We start from the raw sequence: 15,870 nt of genomic DNA on the forward strand, positions 1-15,870 counted from the left end.
TAGCATAAAATTGAATATTGTTGATTTTTTTTTTATTTTTTTTTTTATGTTATTTTGTGAAAAATGCACGAATCATGTCAGATTTTAGATTTCTTTTTCAAACCAAACCAAATAAAATTGTATACACAAACTTTAATACTTATGTAGTTTTTATTAGTATGATATATTGTATTTAATCTATTATGAAATTTTTTTCATATATATATATTAAAAGTGACCATTTTTTTCATTTTCTTATTTTAATATTTCCCAAATAGTGATTGTCAAAAATATTTTTCGGTACACAACTTCAACTCTTTCAAGTTTTCTGATACAGAACATCACTTTTAAAAATCATTTTTGAAGTTCTCCGTAACTACCGAAAAACTTATTTCAAGTTTTCCGGAAAAAATACGCAAATTTCAACGTGACATTTCCGGAAGCTACTAGAAAACTTCATCCACGGTTTTTTTTTGGTATTTGTTTGATTTTTTAAAATATTTTTTAACTTAATTTTTTTTATTTTAATTTTTTATTATATTAGTATTTATTTAATTCATTTGATTTTAACTATTTTTTTTCCTTAATTTGATGGGGCTATAGATAGTGACTTTGAATCTTCATCGTCTATGGAAGATCAGATATATGAGGAGCATAACTATACAGAAGGAGGGGTACAAAAAAGAAAGAAGGTGAGGATGAGCTGACACGGGGAGGACCTTATCATATGTCAGTCCTTAATTATTTATAGTGTATTAATTATTAATTATTATTATATATTAGTTATTTATGATGTATTTATAGTGTATTAATTATTTAATAGTGTATTAATTATATATGGTGTGTTATTATTTAAAAATATTTATGGTATATTAATTATTAATTATGGTATCGGTGTATTAATTATTAATTATTATTTATGGTGTATTAAAAAAAGATGTGTACTGAAAAATTTGTTTACCGGAAATAGTGCTGGAAAAGTTGAAGAAAGTTTTACGGTAATACACCGAAAATCTTTTTTTGAGTTTTTCTGGAAGCCTTTGTATTGAAATACTTGTAAAAAGTTTTCCAAAAGCATCGTGTACCAGAGGGAATTATTGTAAATATTTTTCCAAAATTTATTGAAAAACTTTTACTTATCGAAAATCTTTTTATTGGGTCCGAAAATAATGAAATGATACAAAAAAAGTGATTTTGGATTTAGTAAAATAGTAAAAATAAAAATAAAAATGATTTTTTTGCATTTTCATAAATTGGTGGGGTATAAGTATAAAAATGACACAATCATTCATGTAATTATTATATCAGTTACACAAATACACTATCATATCACAATGGATAGCTCTAGTTGATTCACAATTAGTGGTGGGAATATGTCATACCATACCAGGCTCTGAAAGACTTGAATCTGACCTACAATTATTTTTTTTAGGCCTAAGTCTGGCTTATGGCCTATCATATGTTTTTTTTTCCCGGTGTGGTCTGACATTTTTAAAAGTCTGATTATGTCTAAAAGTCTATATAAAAGTATTATTCATATTAAAATATTAAAATATTATATTTTACATTCTTTTTAAATAGGCTAAATTATGTTTTTATATAAAAGCGAAACTAATAAAATTATAATCAAATCTAATAAAATAATAACTAATAAGTGTGCACTGCAACAATCTTCCAAAAAAACAAAAAAATAAAATGAATCCATAATTAATCCCTATACACATATCAAATGCTCTATCCATACCAATTTACATGATGCTCTTCACATACTAATACCAATGTACATATCTATATATATATTATACACAAAATGATTTTTTTAACAAAATAATATTTAAAAAATTTGAAACAAACACCTTTTAAAGCCTAAAAAATAATTTTTGGTTTCAAAGAATAGATTTTTTCCTGAAACAAATATACCATTATTATATCTCAAACAAATATGGAACGACTATTGAGTGATTGTATAATTGAACATCTACTAAATATAAAATCACTACCGAATATAGAATCGTTATCGAATAAGGAACCGAATATAAAACAACTAATAGTGATTGTCTAATTGATAGACTTTAAAATAGGAAATAATATCATTAATAAATAATATATATATATATATATATATATATATATATAGGTTAATATGCTTTTTTATAAGTCTAACCTGTTTAAATAAATAGACTTTAAAAATAGTCTGAGTCTATACCATAGACCCTGATGGACGGTCTAGTCTATTCTCATTCCTACCGAGACAATCCATAACTCTAGTTGGTATATTATTTATTTCTCAATTAAAACTTTTTTTTTATTGCTATTTCATATATTTCAAACATAATCGATTATCTTTATTTCGTAATATTAAATTTTAATATATTATATAAATATATGTTATGTTTTCCTTCATACTTATTATTTTACAGTATTTTTATAATATTAATATTTATAAATTTGATATGCAAAAATTGATAAAAAGGGAATATCTCTATTTTTGATTTATTTTAAAATCATATAAAAAAAGAAAGAGAGGTCGATTCAATGTACCGTAGAGAATACATTTGAAATACAACATGAAATTAAAGAAATTAAATATTAAGAGTGGAAAAAGGTAATCAATTCAAGGATTAACAAACTTATAACAACCCCGCTTAACTCGCAAAATATTCTCGAAATAGAAACAAAATCATAAATTGAAAACACATACATCACAACCCACCGCAAAAATCTTCACATTATTTTGGCCAGTAATAAACATCTAATTACGATTGATTCTCAAATCCAAATAATATACATATTATTATTATTCACTTGTTTTCCTCATCCCCATCATAAACAAAAGAGAACATAGTTTCTCTCATTCTCTTTGGGATCAATTCAAATCATGGGTTTCCGATCCCTCTTCAACCGAAAGAAGAAACACCAAAAGAAAACAACAACATCTTCTCCAACCGCCGCAGCCACCAATTCAACCTTTTTCTCCCGCAATCCATCTGTCTCTAGTCGGTCACGTCTCCATTTCACAGAGGATTTGGAGCACGTGTTCCGTAAATTTGATGTTAATGGAGATGGAAAAATATCTTCTTCCGAATTAGGGTCCATCATGGGAAGCCTAGGACAACCTGCAACGGAAGAAGAGCTTAATAATATGATTCGTGAGGTTGATGCTGACGGCGATGGTCACATCAACCTTGAAGAATTTATTGAATTGAACACAAAAGACGTCAATCCCAATGAGATTATAGAGAATCTCAAAGATGCATTTTCCATATTTGACATCGATGGCAACGGTTCTATAACCGCCGAGGAATTGCACAATGTTATGGTGAGCATTGGTGACAAGTGCTCCCTAGCCGAGTGCAAGAAGATGATAAGAGGGGTTGACAAGGATGGCGATGGAATGATCGACTTTGAGGAATTTAAGAGGATGATGATGGGATCCAACTATGGATCCATGGAAAGAATTATAGGTGAAATTGAAACATGAAACTTTTGATTTTTTATTTTAAGTTATGGTGGCGGTTTGGTGGTTGTTGCGATTGGATTTGGTCACATGTTTATTGTGGTTGCAATTTGATCACAAAATATCAAGACCTAATTAATTAGTGAAGAAGTACATTGCATCATTGGTTGTGACTTTTTGGTTTTATATTTGGGTTTTATTGTTGCATGTATTTCTTAATTTTTTAGTTTCTTCTTTCCCTTTTCCTTTAATTTGAAGGAATTGTTGGTTGAAGATGACAAAGTTAATTATAACTTATTGTTTATCGGAACGACATTATCATATGTAAGTGGTATTTAAGCTTACTTTGATTATCCCAGATTGTTGATGTGATGATTCAATTCAATGGATCGTTCATTTTATTTAATTGTGCTTGCATAGTGCATTGATTTTCTCGATATATATGTTTACTATGACATCTTATACTCTTTGCATATACTTTAGTTTTGTATGAACATTATAACTCACAATCAAATTTTCAATCATTAATTATATTTTTATCTTTATTTCTTACAAAGTAGACTTGGGATCCTTATGATGTTATTTCTTTTTCTTGGTTTTAACAAGCGGCGGAGCAGGAAATTATTCACGAGATCTATAACCAAAACTTCTCTATTTATATAGAATAAAGTTATTTTGATTTTTTTAAATGTAGGAGGTATAATCACTTAGGGGTATATAAAGGACGGGTTATATGATTCTAATATTTGATCAGATTAATTTTTAAGTTATAAATCGTCTTTTAATCCGATCAAATCTGATTAGTTACTGGTTCAATAAAGGTTAGACGAAATAAGCAAGACTGTGTTGGTCTCAAGATGAGTAGCAAACTAGAAAATCTTGAAACAAAATTTGAAAAAATAAGGATAATAGAAAATTTTCAAACCCTGAGTAAAGTTAGGGTAGTGGAATCAAAAATAAGCTAAAATAAAAAATAAAAAAATCAATCGTCCTTAATGTATATTGGGACTGGTTACTCGAAGAATGACCCGAACCCGATCCTTTTTTACTACCTTGTCTATGTTTTGTCTTTCTTTTTAGTCCTTGTTTTTTTTTTATCGGGTCAAACCCAACTCGTTGGTTATGGGTCAGGTCGAATTCGCGGAATAAACTATGTCTTGTACACCCCTACAATCACTATAGTTTTGAATATATCAAAATTATAAATATATCGTCTAGTCGATCTTTTGTTAATAATTTGATGAACCGAAAGACTAATAAAAGACGCATTTGAAAATTAAATTAACTAACCAAAGATTCATTCGAAGACAAACATGATTAATAAAAGACATATTTAATTACTTTTTTTATAAAAAATAGCTTAATTAATAATTTATTAATCATAAAGTTATATAATAATTGATTAAAATTGAGAGGACAATACACCTATAGCTCCACATTCTTCCTCCACCCTTTGTTTTAACCTTTTAAAATTAAATTTGATTTTTTCAAAACGATTTAGATATAACTAAAATTTATTAATGATTTGATTTATTGGGATGTTAAAATATGAGTTGTGTTTTGAAAAGAAAATTTGAAAATGAATGACAATATAGAACCAACGTAGTGTCATAGTAAACAAAGATTTTTAATTGTGTACTTTGAAAATACCCACAATACTTTGAAAATACTAACAAAAGATTCGATGGCTAATGCTAAATAAAAAATCTTACCAATGGTGTACTCTAAATAATTATTTGTAATTTTACAATTAGTTAAAGTTTTTTTTTTTGTTGAGAAATTAGGACAATGCCATGAATGTGTGTGGAGTTTGTTCTTCTTGTTTTTTTTTTTTTTGAGAAAAAAAATCTGAATATTTTTTAGAAGACATCTGACAATACAAATTTTGGAAAAATATTGATTGGAAATTGGATATTTAGTGTCAAAAAACACTTCAGTGATAGAATTGAATAATTTTAATTTTCTACAAATATCTTTTGTAAATTTCCAATACAAACTTGTAGGCAAACATGTGTATTGGAATTTATGTTGTCTTAGTCGACTAAATACATCTTCATACAAAATGAAAACATCAAGCATCTTATAAGTTGAATTGCATCTAGTCGGACAATCTAAAACCAAATTCTTGGTACAAGATATTCGTAATTGTTTGACAGTCTCCTCAAACTTTTCCTTCCTTTTATATGTTGCAGTCCAATATGCAACACTATCTCGAATCCTCTCCACTCCATCTTTCACAACTTCTAATCCATCTTTTACTAAGTATATGCGTGCAACAACGTATGTGAAGTAAGGCCCCATCCTTTAACAATGTAGTTAACTGCAACTTATCCTTAATTTTTTCAATCATTGCATCATTAGTGCTACAATTATCTAAAGTGATAGTGGACGATTTTGTATCAATGTTCCAATCCATCAAACATTCAACCAATTCATTACAAAGTCTTTCACTTGTATGAGGGGCAGGAACATAAATAAATCTAATATAATAAGATTCACATTCAATGACTAATATAAATAATATTCAATTAAACTAGTATTATAAGAAATTATAATTACCTCAAAATTTGACTTTGTAAATCCCGTTTTTCATCAATGTAATGAGCACTGACAACCATATACCATTTTTTTTAATTGCTCGCAGTCCACATGTCATAAGTAATGGACACTCTTTGTTGTAGAGTTTCTAACAACTTCAAAATTGTAGTTTTCTCAACTTCATACACTTTGAATATCTCTTTATTTACAGTATTTCTACAAGGAACTTGAAATAATGGTTGGAGAAAGGCTGAGTATTTTCTAAAACCAATATGCTCCACTATTAAAAGTGGATATTCATGTAAAATAATTGCATGTGCAAGCTCTTTCCTAGCATTTTTAGCATCATAAATTCCAGTCCCCAACTCCTTTTTACCTTGCAAGACCTTAGCGGTAAGAAATGTCTGTATGTTATTATGTCCCATGGAAGACAAACGTGGAGTACATATTTTCATATGTTCGTGCAAGTGTGAGGTCTTATCTCTTCCTCTCCCACCAAGAAATTTATTGCAATAATTACATTTAGCTTTATCTTTCCCATCAACTTTGACCTTTGTAAAATGATCTCATACAATACTTTTTAGTCTATTGTTACGATCTTTGATTATTTCATCTGTCATATTATCATTTGTCTCATTGTGTGGTGTTTGCACAGTTTCATTTGGTGTGGAAACATTAACTAACGAATTAAAACTTTCATTCAAAGTTGGTTGATGTGAATTTTCTTCTGAGGTAAGTTGACATGGTAGTGGTTGGGATGTGCCTTCAATTTCTATTTATATATTTTGTAAAATTGCACATAAATACAAATTAAATTCACGAATTCATTAATAAGTTATACACTCACTCACACACACGCATATAGTTCTTAAAATCTCCTTCAACCTAACAAATAACTAAAATGCAAGTTTTAAGAAAAAGAGTGACATAGACTACATAAAATGGCATTAACAATGATAATGCTCCTCTGGTAGATCGAACAGATTCGCTAATAGAATACCTCAAGCCAATTAACCTGCAAACTCTAAAATATAATTCTAATTCTAAATTCAAACATAACAAAGTTTTGCCGGCTAACCAATTTGGTAAATTCCAGTAGTGCAGTTGGCACATCATTTTAGGGCATAAAGTTTTTTTCGTCAATGTTGTCTTAGTAATTGAAAGTGTAATCCTTTTGTTACCTTCTATTTTGTTACAAATAAAAACTCAGCAAGAAAATATGCAGAACTATGCATAAAACCTTAGCAAGAAAATAATAAGAAAATATGCAGAAAAATCTCAAAACAAAAATGAAACGGAACCAGAAAAAAAAATTGAAAACGAAAATGGAAATGCATCAAAAAGCAGAAAACCTAAAAACGAACCTTAAAATTATAGCGGCGAAGAGAATAATAGACGACACTCGAAGGATGACGAAGACGGCGCACGAAGAAGAGGGACGACGACCAGGATAGAAAAAGTGAGGGCGGATGTGGACGATGGCAGCAAGGAAAAAGAAGGAAGATTGACAAAATTAGAATTTTGTTACTATTTTAAGAGATATAAGGGTATTTAAGTAATTGTATTTATGTCGGTGGGTGCAGGGCGGATTTGACGAAACCCGCCCCCGCACCTTCCCGTAACTTTAAAAAATAGGGAAAATCTGCACCTGCACCCGCATCCATTAAAGACGGTTTTTCTTCGTTAAATGCGGGGTGGATCTGGGGCGGTTCGGGTGGGTTCGAGTTTAATTGCCATGCCTAATCATCGTGTGATGCTTGAAGTAGTTTGAAGGGATTTAATGTCAATCTTTATGAAGAAAACTATTGAGAACATGATCACATTATATCCTTAAAACTCGAAGTCCTTACAATTACGTGTAGCTATTTCACCATCTCAAAAGACATTGTGTTTTCTTCTATTAGCATCTTTATAATACTGCAAAACAAACACATTATTATTTTCATGATAAATTGAATATTGGATGAACCTTTCAAACTCCTCTTGACAATTTTGAAAAATAAATCTTGAGAACATTATGAGCTTGTTCTTGTAAGGGTGACATCAATTTAACATTAAATCTTTTTCACTTACAAGAACAAGCTTATAATGTTCTCGCACGAAGTAATTAACAAAAATAAGTAATTAAGGAGATGTTTTTCTCATGGCTTGTGTATTTAACAAAGCATAGGAAATGCTATCTCTGGAGGGAATTGTGTCACAATTGATTAAAAAGTTAAGAGAGTCGAGTGACTATTCAAAAACGACAGTGGTGTCGTTTACATTTGTTGAGAACTCGAGAGAGGTGAGTGTAATTTCCTCAAGAATTAATACAATCAAAGCTTTTATCCATCATCATTCCGCCAAAGAAATAATCATAAAGATAAGAGAGTGTCCAATAATTCTTGATTTCATACAATCTTTCATGTGTTTGTTTGACTGCAAGTGATACTTAGCATCATCTTGTAGCCATTGATGTACAATTTCTTCACGTGTATCTAATTTATACAACTAATAAAAATCATAGCACCATTTTAGACATTTGTCTCCAAGTATAACATTAAACCAATAACTAAACTTAAAAGTGATGTGCCATATGTATAAACTATGTTTTGTTGACGACATGTCTTTTGAGATCGCTTATTTCATTCATGAATGTATTGATCAATTAATATATTCTTTGTGGCTTCTTCATCAAAGATATAAAAGTCAATAAAAAGTTAGAAACATTAATAATAATCAAATAATTTAAAGAAAAAATAATATAAGTCTTCTCTATTAACCAATTAAACGTAAACATTGTTTAATTTCATAGAATACACACTTAAAAAGAATAGTTTTTCTATGATTATTCATCTCCACAAAAATCTCAAACAGCGTTTCATAAGAATTGACCTTGTATTTAGTATCAAATACAACAACATACGATATTTTTTTGTACCAATAAAAACAAGAAATAGAGGCCCAAAAAAATTGCTACAACCTTCTTTCTTCACCAAATGTATATGCACACTAAAATTTAGAGCAAGTCATTTTTGCATCCTTACAATACTTAAGAAAATCTATTACTTATTTGTTGACTTTGAAAAGAAGATTGCAAATGAATTTTTCAATAAATGGATGACAACCACACATCAAATTTTTCAACAAGCTTCTAATTGAGTTAGCAAAAAATGGTTATTTTCAACAACCAAATATGTAACCTTTTTTTTTTCTTACTTGGTAATATATCATGATACTTTTGCAATGAAATTCATAAGTGAAGTTTACATTCACACCTTAATGATTCTCTATTTTTATGTTCTTTTAAAGACTATGATTTTCAATGAGACTCTATCTTCACAATGGTAAAAAAAAGTCATATCTACTCATAATTCTATTTTATTTAATGAATTTATTGAGTATTGATGGTGATAAGAGTACTGACTAGCCATTACATAATAGTTATATAGTCAGTTATTTAGTCAGTTACATAGCAGTTAATCAGTTTTCTTTTTGTTTTGCTAGTTGCTGATGTGGCTTCACATTCAGTTAGGATAATTTGTTATTTCATGCACCTATATAATAATGGTGATGTATAGTCTCATTCATTCAATCATTGATATCATTTTTCTTCTCAGAGTTTTCTCTCAAATGTTATACCAATTCTAAGTTTTCTCTGAATTATGACATTTTGTTTAGGGCACTTGTCATATGATAGAAAGTTACAAATGAATAAGCAATATGGATACATTTATGTTGGCAGCAAAACACCTTGTGACATTTGCCATATGGCTAGACAAAAGAGATTGTCATTTCTTATCACTAATCATAATGTTGTTTATGTTTTGGATTTGATACACCTTAATATTTGGGCACCTTTCTCCACTATATCAATACATGGTTTTAGATATTTTCTTACTATTTTAGATTATCACAATAGACATGTTTGGGTTGTGATGCTAAAGTCTAGGTCTGAAGTGCCTAGTAAAGTGCATAATCTTGTTGCTTTGGTGGAAAATCAATTTGGTAAATGTGTTAAAAATATAAGAAGTGATAATGGGCCAAAATTCTTACTTAATGAATTTTATTCTACAAAAGGAATTATACATCATAGAAGTTGTATGTCAACTCCACAACAAAATGGTAGGGTGGAGAGAAGGCATCAACATATTTTAAACATAAGTTGAACTCTTGTGTTTCAATGTAAGCTTTCAAAAGCTTATTGGTCATACTTAGTGAATCATGCATATTTTCTAATGAATAGGATTCCCACTTGATTGTTGGGAAACAAGTTCTCAAATAAAGTACTTTATGGAACACAACTTGATATTAGCCTTTTACGGGTCTTTGGTTGTTTGTGTTATGCATCTACTTTGCCCACTAATCGTCATAAGTATGATTCTAGAGCAAGAAAATGAGTCTTCTTATATTAAAAGTCTATTATGAAAGACTATATCTTACTAGACACTCACACTAAGGAAATATATGTGTCAATAAATATTCACTTTTATGATTTTGAACTACCTTTTTCAGCATTCAATTCAAGATACCAAGCATGCATTTTATGCCCCTTATCTGGCTGCATCCACAACTGGTCATATCTTTATCTTTGACTCTTACCCCTCACATATATAGGACCCTTCTTCTATTCACACAAACTCTGCCTCATCACCTTTACCAGATACTGATACACTAGCCAGTTATTCTTCACCCAACCAATCAACCCTTACACCTGTTCCTATTAGAAAAACTTTCAGTCATACACAAAAGCCAACTTACCTTAATGATTATGTTTGTAACTCAGCCTCCTCAACAACCACATATCATTTATCCAAAGTTTTCTCTTATTTTTATCTATCCCCTAAACATCAAACCCATGCCTTATCTCTTACTTCACAAATTGAGCATCCCTCATATGCAGCAGCTAGCTAAGATGTTAGATGGAAAGAAACCACGAGACTTGAAATTGAAGCTCTCAATACCAACAAAACTTGGCAGTTTATTGACCTACCTTCTAGTGTTGTTCCCATTGATAACAAATGGGTTTACAAAATTAAAAGGCATGTTGATGGTACCATTGAACATTACAATGCTCGCTTAGTTGCTCAAGGCTTTAATCAAAATGAAGGATTGAATTACTTTGAGACATTTTCTCTCATGGCTAAGCTTTCTACCATACAAGGTCTTTTGGAATTGGCTTTTATTCATGGATGGCACCTCCATCAACTAGACATCAACAACATTTTTCTTCATGGAGATCTCCATGAAGAGGTTTATATGAAACCACCACAAAGTGTTATTCCTACTGGTCTGAGGCAAGTATATAAGCTTCTCAAGTCTCTTTATGGCCTTAAATAGGCTAGTCATCAATGCTTTGAAAAACTCACTACATTTCTCTTGACCATGGTTATACACAAGCACAATCATATCACACACTCTTTGTTTGCTTAACCAAGACTTCATTCACTACACTCCTTGTGTATGTTGATGATGTTATTTTGGCCTAGACTTCCTTGTCTGAATTTGATGTGCTTAAGTCAACTTTGCATGATGCTTTTCAAATTAAAAACCTTGGGGAGCTGAATTTTTTTCTTGGGCTGGAAGTTGCACGCTTTTCTAAGGGAAATTTGGTCTGCCAACGCAAGCATTGCTTGGACCTTCTTGTTGATTATGGTCTTCTTGGTTGTAAACTAGTCACACACATGTGGATCCCATGTTCGATTGCATCAGAATTCTAACACTTTTTTCTCTGACCTTGCAATTTACATACATTTGGTAAGTCGTCTTTTTTATCTTACCACCACAGGTCTGGATATTGTGTGTGCAACTCATCAACTTAGTCAGTTTATGGCTTCACCCACTGAAGTTCATCACCGTGTTGGTCTTCATTTACTGCTTTACCTTAAGCGTAGTCCAATTCGTGGTTTATTTTTTCCTTGCAACTTTGATATGCAGATTCTTGGCTTTAGTGATGTTGATTGGGGTACATGTGTTGATTTTCGTCATTCTATATCTAGCTATTGTTTTTTCATAGGAAGCTCCGTTGTTGCTTGGAAGTCCAAGAAACCACATACTGTATCATATTCCTCAGTTGAAGTTGAGTATCGTGTCATTGCTTCTCCAACCCGTGAGCTTCAATGGATTTCTTACCTTATATGTGATCTTTCTCAACACCTTGCCAAGATGTCGGCTCTCTATTGCGACAACCAAATTGTTCTACATATTGTCGTCAATCTCATTGTTCATGAACGCACGATACATCTTGATATTGATTGTCACCTAGTTCGCAAAAAGGCCTAAGTTGGTTTGATGCGTTTATTGCCAATTTCTTCCAACTGTCAGATTGCAGATGTTTTCACTAAAGCATTTGGTCCTAGTGTGTTTAACACTCTTATTTACAAGCTTGGCATGGTGAACATCTTCACCCTCTAGCTTGCGATGGGGTATTGAGCATTGATGATGAGAAGAGTACATACTAGCAGTTACATAATAGTTATATAGTTAGTTACATAGTAGTTAATCAGTTTTGTTAGTTACTGATGTGACTTCACATTCAGTTTGGATCATTTTTTATTTCATACACCTATATAATAGTAGTGATGTATAGTCGCATTCATTCAATCAATGATATCATTTTTCTTCTCCGAGTTTTCTCTCAAATGTTGTACCAATTCGTAGATAATCTACTTTTACTAATTTAGAACCCATATAATGCATATCTTTTATAATATGCAAATGTTTCTTCCTCACTATAAAAATTTTGATCAACAAAAGGAACAATATTTAGGTTCGCAAAAGTTTCATCTTTATCAACCTCTTCTATAAATTCATTTATCCAAATATGCGACTATAATGTACAACATTTTCTTTCTTAGAAGTTTCAATTTCATTAACTTCTAACACCTCTTTTGCCACAACTTATGGTCAAGATGCTCATCATTAACTATTTTTAAATAAGCATTCTCTTTAGAAATATCTTTCATCGAATATTCATTCAAATAAAAATTTGTTTTACTGTTGCTCATATATCTTATCTTCCACCAAATATTCATTCAAATAAAAATTTATTTTTTTGTTTCTCATATATCTAGTACTATCATCATTCAGTGTTATTTATCATCTATAAATTAAAATAATAATAAAAAAAAACATATTATAAAATTATATTATAAGTATTAAAGAATATATAAAAATAAAAACACATGAGACTTACTATGTGGGACACAAAAGAAGTATCAAAATCAAGTTTCACTAAATGTAGCTCTTCACATTGTCTTTGATGTTTGAAATTTACTTTGAGTCCTATCAATGAGTACTACAGCTTTGTTTTGATAAAATATTTTTTACTAATGCAAAACAAGCTTGGGAGAAAAGGAGGTAAAAAGAAAACAAATGCACCTAGAAATAAACAGCAGAGCCACGTGAATTCTTGGTAGGTTAAAAACACATTGTGGATCTATTTGAGTGTCTAGGATAGAGACATAATATAATATAAAAATTGATAGTGGTGGAGCTTTACAATTTTTATTGGGGCATTAAAACATATAAGATATAATCTAGTTTTTCAAAATTTTAACATTGTCTTTGTCTAGGTATAATTGGAATTTGAACACATTATATTAATGATCTTGGGTTTGAAACTAGACTTCACCCTATTTGTAAAATAAAATCACTATAGATTTGTCTCACGGATGTGTTGAACTATGGACTTTCGCTAAACCACAAAAGTTTAATAGATAACATTATTATATTTAGTGTTTGATATACACGTGATGATCAATATAATAACATTTTATTTTGTCATGTATTTGATACATATTTTATCATGACATAATAAAATATATATTATATTTAAATAATTATGAACAATTACATATTATCTTTAAAAAAAAACTAACTTATTATATTTTAAATATTATAAATTAAAAGATACTAAAAAATTAAATAAATAATAAAATAATTTTATATTTAAAATTATCCATTGACATTACTAAATAAATAATTTATTTATTTTAAAAAAATATGAGTAACCAACTAATTATATTTTATTTGTTAGTATGTAAATAAAGATATGATATATATTATATATAAATCGCAAAAATACTCTTGTAAACAAATTATATTTATTTTAAAATTTCAATTAAATTTCATATTTTTATCATTTTGAATACTAATTTATTAAATTATATAAAAAGACAAAACTACCCTTGTAATAAAATCATAAATATTTTTTAAATTAATTAATAATATTTTATTTTAATATTAAATTCTATTAATTATTTTTATTTTTATATTTTTATATTTTATATTATATTTTATAAATTGTTTTTATACTTATATTTTATTTTATTTCAATATATTTTAAATTATATTTTATAAAAGTTATTGAGTAAATTATTGTTCTTATCATATCCTGTTAATTTCTAACTTAGTTTATATTTATGATAGAAATTTCTAACTTAGTTTATATTTATGATAGAAATTTCAACTAGAGAATCATAATAAGATAGAGTTATAGATTGACTTAATATATTTTGTTGGTTTATCAAACACTGATTTCAGACAAAATATGATAATTTATTTTTATTCTATATTTTCTCTTGTCAATCAAACGGATCCAAAATGTTAACGGATGGGACAATTTTACCTTTAAAATAAAAAATAAAAGTTTCACTTTCCAATTTTAATTGCTACACTTAATTTTCACTTTTTTCTTAATAAAATAGGTCGGATCCACAATATTTATTCTAGTTTTGGAGTACATGTTAATATTAGTCTATTAAAATTAAGATATCATTAAAATGTCATGGTGGGTGCAATGTAATTAGTAATTGATTCTAATTCAATTTTCCTTTTGACTGTATATTTATAACCTTTAAAAGCATTAAATTAAAAGTTTTCTACGATAATATTTATAACCTTTATTAATGCATATTTGAGTGCGTATGTTTTAATTTAATTTTTATATATTACTAGTGTAAAAAATTTAATATTATAAACATATCACAATTTAATATGTAGATGATTTTAAAAATAATTATAATAAAAATCAATACTTATAATGATTTAGTAGTTATAATTAATTAATACTATAAAAGAACTTATATATAAGATAAAAACTCTTTACTTTAACATTGTACATAATTAAATCTTATTTTTTGATAAAAAAAATGACATTGATATAATATAGACAAATATGATAGCTAGCAAATATATATATAAATTTGTGTTATATATATTTAAGTTAGTGGAATGGATTAGAATTTCATCACCTCATAAATTTGTCTCCGCTTCAAATCAACTTTAATTATTGCTTAATATTTATTTTGTATAAGTATTAGACAATATATTAGTACAAGAGACATAATAAATATTATCATATTTTTTATTTTATGTATATATTATATAATTATTTTATTTTATTATATATTTTATAATATATATATATATATATATATAACTAATATGCACCTAAAAATGAGGAACCAATGGTGGACCTCAAAATATGACTTACTGCAGCCTGTAACATGTATTTTTTTCGTAAAAGTAGAATAGTTTATTTTATTTTAGTTTAGTTTCTGTTCTACTAGACACGCATTTAGACCTTGAAATTGTTGTCTTCCTCCTTCTAGACAACCCAGATGGATATCATCAACTATAACACATAGGGAATGAATAAAAATGGCCAAAATGAAGGGCATGCATAAGCCATAAAATTAACTAATATATTGAATAGTAACTTGAGAAAATGCTAACACTTGCATGTACATGCTATAGCCGCTCATCTGATGAGGTCCATCACTATACCCTTAATTTTTGGGTCCATATTGTTAACAATGAAAAGAGATGAGGTCCATCACTATACCCTTAATTTTTGGGTCCATATTGTTAACAATGAAAAGAGGAAGAAAGAGGAAGAAGAGAAAACAACCACT

At 28.8% G+C, this 15,870-nt stretch overlaps 1 protein-coding gene across 1 annotated transcript; it reads left to right on the forward strand.

Annotated features, from left to right (window-relative positions):
* Positions 1-2,756: 2,756 nt before the first annotated feature.
* Positions 2,757-3,859, forward strand: LOC101514789 (probable calcium-binding protein CML25). The gene has a single exon (XM_004498198.4). It carries the CDS (start codon positions 2,858-2,860, stop codon positions 3,458-3,460), a length of 603 nt encoding a protein of 200 aa, XP_004498255.1. The 5' UTR covers positions 2,757-2,857; the 3' UTR covers positions 3,461-3,859.
* Positions 3,860-15,870: the final 12,011 nt, after the last annotated feature.

The sequence above is a fragment of the Cicer arietinum genome, chromosome 4 (genome assembly GCF_000331145.2).
Source record: "Cicer arietinum cultivar CDC Frontier isolate Library 1 chromosome 4, Cicar.CDCFrontier_v2.0, whole genome shotgun sequence".
NCBI classification, from domain to species: domain Eukaryota; kingdom Viridiplantae; phylum Streptophyta; class Magnoliopsida; order Fabales; family Fabaceae; genus Cicer; species Cicer arietinum.